Consider the following 8,040-nt stretch of genomic DNA (forward strand, 5'->3'; position numbering starts at 1 on the left):
AGCACTCGTTACGCCGGGACAAGTAAGCAATTGCGCTGTGTAACCTATGGTTACACAGGCGCAATTGCTTCTTGAATCCAGCCCTGTGATTATATTATTTGGGGTACTGAAGCCCTGTCCCTGCCTTATTTTATGATGCCAATGACAGCCACATACAGTTTGTGGCATTTTATCCGAGGGCCAGTTCACACGACAATTTCTGCGTTCCGGATGTGTTTTTTCATGCAAGGTTTTGGTGGGTTTTTTCACTTTTTTTTTCTTCATCTCAATTGAGGACATTCTGGTGCATTTTTAGTGTTTTGCTAAAAACATGGAAATCCTCTTTTATTGTTCAGTGAAATAAAACGGACTTACAAGGAAAAACCTTAGTCCGTTCCGCCCCCTTGCTGTGAGTGACAGGTTATTTACATATCTCATGCAGTAGCCTGAGACAGGCATTATTTTTTAAATCCCACCCCCACTCCTTTTCTGAAGTCATGTGGTTACTTTTCTGGATTTTGACTGGATGTTAGTGATCATAGCATAATTTAGTGTAAAGAATACACAAGAGAAAATGCATGTTGACAAGGGGAGTGTAGAGGAGGGCGTGGAGTCTACTGACATCACGACTCCACCCACTGACCTCCAGACCCACCCACAGAATCTGCAGTTTTTCAGTTCTTATAACAGACAGAGGGGAGACATTTGACAGGTAAGGATACATGCAGGAGGCATCTATATCCTTATAGATCAGCACTATGGCAGGAGTTTAGAAAGGATGAGAGTGGGGTTACATCCACTTTAAGGATTTTTACCTTCACAAAGGTAAAAACCCTTCTCTGTGCAGCAGAAAACACTTACCTGAGCCCGATCTTCCTCCAACGCTGTGCACGGGAGCCTCGGCTCTCTGGGGATTCTCCCTCCTCATTGGCAGGCGCCATTTGCTTCTGCTACTGTCAATCGCAGCCAATAAGGAGAGAAGGGGGGGGCTCGAATCTCGGCGCTGCGTGAATGGACAGCCAGCGCAGCGGCTCGGGCACAAGTCTGCCTGGGTGCCCCATAGCGAGCATTTGGCAGGAGGGAGGGGCCAGGAGCAACGGCGAGGAGGAGGATCATGGCTGCTCCGTGCAAAACTCCTGCACAGAGCAGGTAAGTATAACATGTTTATTTTAATGTAATAAAAATCTGAAACTTTTATATCACTTTAAGGATAAAAATAAAATTGAGCTCCCTCTGTGCTAACAGCCGACATGATGTAATAGTGGTGGGCAGCCACGAACGCAATATTTTTTAGTTGCAGGCAAAAGACTGTAGGTTAGCTGCTCCCACGTTGCAAGGAAAGAAGACAAACGGGCTTCTTGTTATAAAACAACATCTTGATTTTCCATTCTTTAACCACTTAAGACCCGGACCTTTATGCAGGTAAAGGACCAGGCCAGTTTTTGCGATTCGGCACTGCGTCGCTTTAACTGACAATTGCGCGGTCGTGCAATGTGACTCCCAAACAAAATTGGCGTCCTTTTTTTCCCACAAATAAAGCTTTCTTTTGGTGGTATTTGATCACCTCTGCGGTTTTTATTTTTTGCGCTATAAACAAAAAAAGAGCGTAAATTTTGAAAAAAAAACACTATTTTTTACTTTTTGCTATAATAAATATCCCATTTTTTTAAAAAATATATAAAAAATTTGCAATAACCTGGTTTGCGCAAAAGTTATATTGCTTACAAAATAGGGGACATAATGATTATTATTTTTTTTTGTACTAGGAATGGCGGCGATCTGCGTTTTTTTTCGGGACTGCGACATTATAGCGGACACATCGGACACTTTTGACAAATTTTTGGGACCATTCACATTTATACAGTGAACAGTGCTATAAATATGCATTGATTATTGTATAAATGTGACTGGCAGGAAAGGGGTTAACCACTAGGGGGTGAGGAAGGGGTTAAATGTGTGTCCTATATAGTGTTCTAACTGTGGGGGAGGGGGACTGACTGGGGGAGGTGACCGATGCTGTGTCCCTATGTACAAGAGACACAGATCGGTCTCCTCTCTCACTGACAGGACGTGGAGTTCTGTGTTTACACACAGAGCTCCACGTTCCTGCTCAGTTACTGGGCAATCGCGGGTGCCCGGCGGCGGGTGTTCCCAGTGACACGACGGGTGCGCGTGCGCCCTAGAAGCTTTAAATGACAGGACGTCATATGACGTCCTGTCAGAACAATAGAGCATTCCGCCCGCCGTCATTTGACGGCGGGCGGGTGTCAAGTGGTTAAGGCCTGTACACATGATTAGAAAATCCTACGAAAAATACCACTTTTTGAAGCGATCGTACGATAATCAGATCGTGTGTACAGAGCTTTCGAGAGCCGATCATGACAGTTCAGCCGATATTAAGTGAAGGAGGACTGCACTAAGGTAAAGGAAGCTATTTAGGAAACAGCCCCTGTCAGGGTTTTTTTTGGAACAGGAGAATTTAATTTGGGTTTTTCTTTTGTGGAAGGTTATCAGAGTACCAAGAAATATACAGCTAAATAAAAAAATTTAAAAAAATTATTATTTTATTTTTTAGGATCAGGGGAAATCCAATACCATTTACCACCCAATGAAAGCCCAAAAAAAACAAAAAAAAAACAGTATAATCCACCTGAATGCACAAAGTAGTTGTGATGATATCTACGGTTTTACTAACACATGTCAAAGATGCAAAATTGTGCTTAGGCATTAAAAATATTTGTTTTATCCACAGTTTTGTTACTTTTTTGTCTATAAGTTTCATTAAAACATGTGTTGCAAGACTATATCACCAAAAAAACAAAAAACAAAACAAAAAAAAACACATGCATTACTTTATCTAAAGTACAAAGTTATTTCTGAAATGTAAAGAGTGCTCTGGTCCATAGGGGGGTGGAAAGGTGCGAGAGCTAATCTGGTTAGATGGAAGTGTGACTGTGAGGAACGCACAGCATGTATGTTACGAGGAAGTGTTATAAACTTGCCCTTTTACAGACATTATGATGATGATATAACTAAATAGTTACAGCAATTCATCTGGTTGTCATGGCAAAACTCCACATTCACTTATGTTAAGGCCACAGCTAGTGATCATGGGCACCAAGGCACTTTGTAAATTACCAAACCTGATAGACTATGTCCGTGCTGCCATTACCTTTTGTGTAAAGTAGGGTTGTCCCGATACCACATTTTTAAGACCGAGTACAAGTACCGATACTGTTTTTCAAGTACTCGCCGATACCGAATACCGATACGTTTTTTTAATGTCACGTGACAGTGGCGTGTTTTTTTTTTTTACAGTGATTTTTTTTTAGAGGGGGGGTGGAGGGTAGTGGATTGTCAGTGTGTTTTTTTTTTTATTATTATTATTATTATTATTATTTACATTTTATTTTTTAAATTATTTATTGCAATTTTTTTTTCTTTTTTTTTTTATCAGGCCTGTTGGGGGGGCTTTGGTGAGATATCAGGGGTCTTAACAAACCTTTGACATCTCCCCTCTGAGACAGGGAAAGGGACTAGGGACACATGTTCCCCAATCCCTTTCTCAGCAGCCTCAGCTGCGCTGAAAATGAATGGACAGAAGACAGCCGCTTCTCTTCATTCATAAACTGAAACATTGTAAACACAGTTTACGATGTTTCAGTTACTGACTCTGTCCATTCAGAACAGTAAGGAGCCGGATTTACTGGCTCCTACCTCCGCTCTCCATCCTGACAGTTCCAGGGGGTGGAGGAGGAGTACGGAGGGAGAGAGAAACATGGAGAAGGACACGGAGGGAGAAGGAAACACCGAGGGAGAAGGAAACACAGAGGGGGACATGGAGGGAGAAGGAAACACTGAGGGGGACACGGAGGGAGAAGGAAACACAGAGGGAGAAGCAAACACTGAGGGGGACACGGAGGGAGAAGCAAACACTGAGGGGGACACGGAGGGAGAAGGAAACACAGAGGGAGAAGCAAACACTGAGGGGGACACGGAGGGAGAAGCAAACACTGAGGGGGACACGGAGGGAGAAGCAAACACTGAGGGGGACACGGAGGGAGAAGCAAACACTGAGGGGGACACGGAGGGAGAAGAAAACACTGAGGGGGACACGGAGGGAGAAGCAAACACTGAGGGGGACACGGAGGGAGAAGGAAACACTGAGGGGGACACGGAGGGAGAAGGAAACACCGAGGGGGACACGGAGGGAGAAGGAAACACCGAGGGGGACACGGAGGGAGAAGGAAACACCGAGGGGGACACGGAGGGAGAAGGAAACCGAGGGGGACACGGAGGGAGAAGGAAACACCGAGGGGGACACAGAGGGAGAAGGAAACACCGAGGGGGACAGAGAGGGAGAAGGAAGCACTGAGGGGGACACGGAAGGAGAAGGAAACACAGAGGGGGACACGGAGGGAGAAGGAAACACCGAGGGGGACACGGAGGGAGAGATACTGCAGCAAAACGGATTGGGGCTGGAGGAGGACATGGGACAGTCAGCGGTGATCGTGTGTGGGGGAGTTACAAGCACCGATCACCGCTGATTTTAAAGCAGCTGAAAGCCGCGCGCGGGGGGGGGGGGTTGTGAAGAGAGAAGCGGAGAAATTACTTTTAAATCTATACAGCGGTGATCGGTGCCTGTAACTTCCCCAAGCACTGATCACTGCTGACTGTACAAGTATCGGGTGAAGCATCGGGAGCATTTGCCCGAGTACAAGGACAAATGGACAAATGCTTGGTATCGGTCCCGATACCGATACTAGTATCGGTATCAGGACAACCCTAGTGTAAAGTGAACCTGTCATGGCATTATTGTAGGTAAGATGACCTGATGAGTGAACATTGGCTAATAAGCAATGACAGGGCATTCCTTTTTTTTATATTTAAAAGCACTTGTAACCTCCTCACACCTCCTCTCCATGGCCATTTTGGGTGGATTTTATTGCAAGGTGGTAGAGTGGCTTCTCAATCACGTGACCACTGTGATTGGATCCCACCGTGGTCACATGATCAGGAGTCCATCGTGCTGGTTCCTGATGAGAAGCAGCGACCAAAAGCATTCAGAGACAGTTCAGTTAGGTGGCGGGAGCATGCAGTGGGCACGCTCCCTGCCCACACCCTCAGACCACCGTGGGCGCATAGGTGTGGCGGCTTTGCGTTAGGGCCACTTTCTCTGCCTCTGTATATATACGTAATGCATAACACAGTTGTGAAGAGGTTCTACTTTGCATGACTTGTTTACACCGAGTGAGTTTCTCAAAGTTTAAAATCCTAGATGAACATCAACTGATCCTCTTAATTAGATTGAGAGACAACAGGGATGTCAAATTGTAACATATCCCTAGGATAATGTAGAACAAGGCTCATGTCACCCAAGGCTATTCTGTAATTATTTTTTTTTCTAATGGCTGTCATTTTGGCAGAGCTATGACCCTCCAGCTAATAGATGGGGATGTGACAAAACTCTGATCCTCCTAGCTAGCCAATAGACAGAATTGTGGCGGAGCTCTGACCCTCTAACTAGAACACTGTGGTTGTGGCTGATCTTTTAAACAGTAGATGGGGTTGTAGCAGACCTCTAGTAGACAAGGTTGTCGCCAAGTTCAGACCATCTAGCCCAGTGCTGGTGAACCTTGGTACCCCAGATGTTTTGGAACGACATTTCCCATGATGCGCCACTACACTGCAGAGTGCATGAGCATTATGGGAAAGGTAGTTTCAAAACATCTGGAGTGCCGAGGTTCACCCTCACTGATCTAGCCAATAGACAGAACTGTGGCAGAGCTCTGACCCTCTAACTAGAACGCTGTCGCTGATCTTTTAAACAGTATATGGGGTTGTAGCAGACCTCTGTATGTACTAGACAGGGTTGTGGCCAAGCTCGGAGCCTCTAGCCAATAGACAGAACTGTGGCAGAGCTTTGATCTTCTAACTAGTAGATGGGGTCATGGCATAACTCTGACCCTCTGAACTAGTAGATGGGGTCATGGCAAAACTATGACCCTCTGAACTAGTAAATGGAGTAATGGCAGAACTCTGACCCCCTAACTAGTAGATGGGGTCATGGCATAAGTCTGACCCTCTAACTAGTAGGTGGGGTCATGGCATAAGTCTGACCCTCTAACTAGTAGATGGGGTCATGGCAGAAGTCTGATCCTCTATAACTAGTAGATGGGGTCATGGCAGAAGTCTGACCCCCTAACTAGTAGATGGGGTCATGGCAGAAGTCTGACCCTCTAACTAGTAGGTGGGGTCATGGCATAACTCTGACCCTCTAACTAGTAGGTGGGGGTCATTGCAGAACTCTGATCCTCTTACTAGTAGATGAGGTCCTCTTACTAGTTGATGAGGTTGTGGCAGAGCTCTTATCCTCTAACTACAAGGCAGGGTTGTGGCCAAGCTCTGACCCTCTATCTAGTATATTGGATTGTGATAGAGCTCTGAGCCTGCAAATAGTAGAGGGGTTGTAGCTAAGCAGTGACCCTCTAGCAAAAATACATCATTTTGATTAATCTGATCTTCTAATTAGTAGATTGGGTTGTGGTAGAGCGCTGACCCTCTAATCAATATGCATAATGTGTCAGAGCGCTGACCCTTTGACCAATTAATGGGGTTGTAGCAGAGTTCTGCTCAGTAGACAGGGTTGTGGCAGAGCTCTAATCCATCCTGACCAATAGGCGGATGTATGGCAGAGTGCTGATTGATGGGTTTTGGCCTTGCAGATTGATAGAGGTGAAGACACCTTTTAAAATGAGCTTTTTGAATGGCAATTTTGCTGATTTCTTGATTTCAATGCATTCTGAGTCACTAACCTGAAATAAGTATGTAGCTGTCAAAGTCAGGTGTCACTTACCTGGTAGGAGACTGAAATGATGAGGTTGGCCTCTCTTGTATCTCCAGCCCAGGCCCCACTGAAGGTGGAACAGGTAGTGCCGAGGGACAGGAGAAACACGAGTGCTAGCAGGTGTTTGTAGCAGGAGATGCAGACTCGAACGTTTTAGGCAGGACATCAAGTCAGGAGCTGAGATGAAGCACAACCAGAGCAGACACTCGGGGAGGCATAGTCAGAAGAGCAGCTAGGGTTAGCAACAAGCAAACAATCAGGCAGGGACAATGTCAAGAGCAAGCCAAGGTCAGGATCAGATTAGCAGAAGCAAAAACAGGATCCAAGGTCTGGTCAAGCACAAGCCAGGTCAGCAACAGGTATAGTGCAGGACACACAGGAACAGCTGAAGACCAGTCAGCACTGAGCATGGATCTGAGCATCCTTTAAATAGGCCGTCTGGTGCCAATGGCACATTCCCTTTAAGTGAAACAGTTCTGATTGCCAGTATCTCACTTTTGCGCCTTTTTTTTTGTGTTTTTCAGAATCTGCTTTTCAGTCACGGCTAATCCATCCAACATCAGCACAAAAGAAGGTGGAGGGACCACGTCAACTGGAGATTCATCGTGTGGGGAAAATGAAGAGTTTACAAGAGTTTATCAATGTAGAAAAGGCTATGGAAATTTTTTGCTGTAATATAAAATCCTGCCAACGATGCTTTGAGCCAAAGTGGGAGGCAGCCATTTTGTTATCTGAATCTAACCCCAGGCGATAGTGACGTCCAGCTAAATCAGGGGTCTCCAAACTATGGCCCTCCAGTTGTTCAAGAACTACAATTCCCATCATGCCTAGTAATGTCTGTGAATGTCAGAGTTTTGCAATGCCTCATGGGACGTGTAGTTCCGTAACTGCTGGAGGGCTGTAGTTTTGCGAACCCTGAGTTAAATGAATATTTGCAAGCCGGAGCACCCAGTTCCAGCATCGCTTGCTGCAATTGGGCTGCATAAGCCTAAATACTGACCAATAGCATGATGTTTACATAAAGATCCTTCAGAGCGCAAAGACCTTTCACTGATTAGATTGTGCACTTTCCTTCTGTCGTCTGTCTGTGGGTATATTAATTTTGCATCACAAAATGGCTGCAGCCAAGGTTAGTACATAGTAGGTATTTTTTTTTGTTTACATGTCTCTTTGATGCACTCATTGTTTACTTATTTTTTAAAAAAAAGTTTATT

General features: G+C 45.2%; 1 protein-coding gene across 2 annotated transcripts in view; it reads left to right on the forward strand.

Moving 5' to 3' along the window:
* CHCHD6 (coiled-coil-helix-coiled-coil-helix domain containing 6) overlaps positions 1 to 7,679 on the forward strand; it is a 306,107-nt gene extending 298,428 nt beyond the window's left edge. For both annotated transcript variants that reach the window (XM_040358983.1, XM_040358984.1), the window contains one exon: positions 7,351 to 7,679. In XM_040358983.1, coding sequence (XP_040214917.1) covers positions 7,351 to 7,374 — 24 coding nt within the window. In that variant the 3' untranslated portion in view covers positions 7,375 to 7,679. The remainder of the gene's footprint in view (positions 1 to 7,350) is intronic.
* The last annotated feature ends 361 nt before the right edge of the window (positions 7,680 to 8,040 follow it).

The sequence above is a fragment of the Rana temporaria genome, chromosome 7 (assembly GCF_905171775.1).
Source record: "Rana temporaria chromosome 7, aRanTem1.1, whole genome shotgun sequence".
NCBI classification, from domain to species: Eukaryota; Metazoa; Chordata; class Amphibia; order Anura; family Ranidae; genus Rana; species Rana temporaria.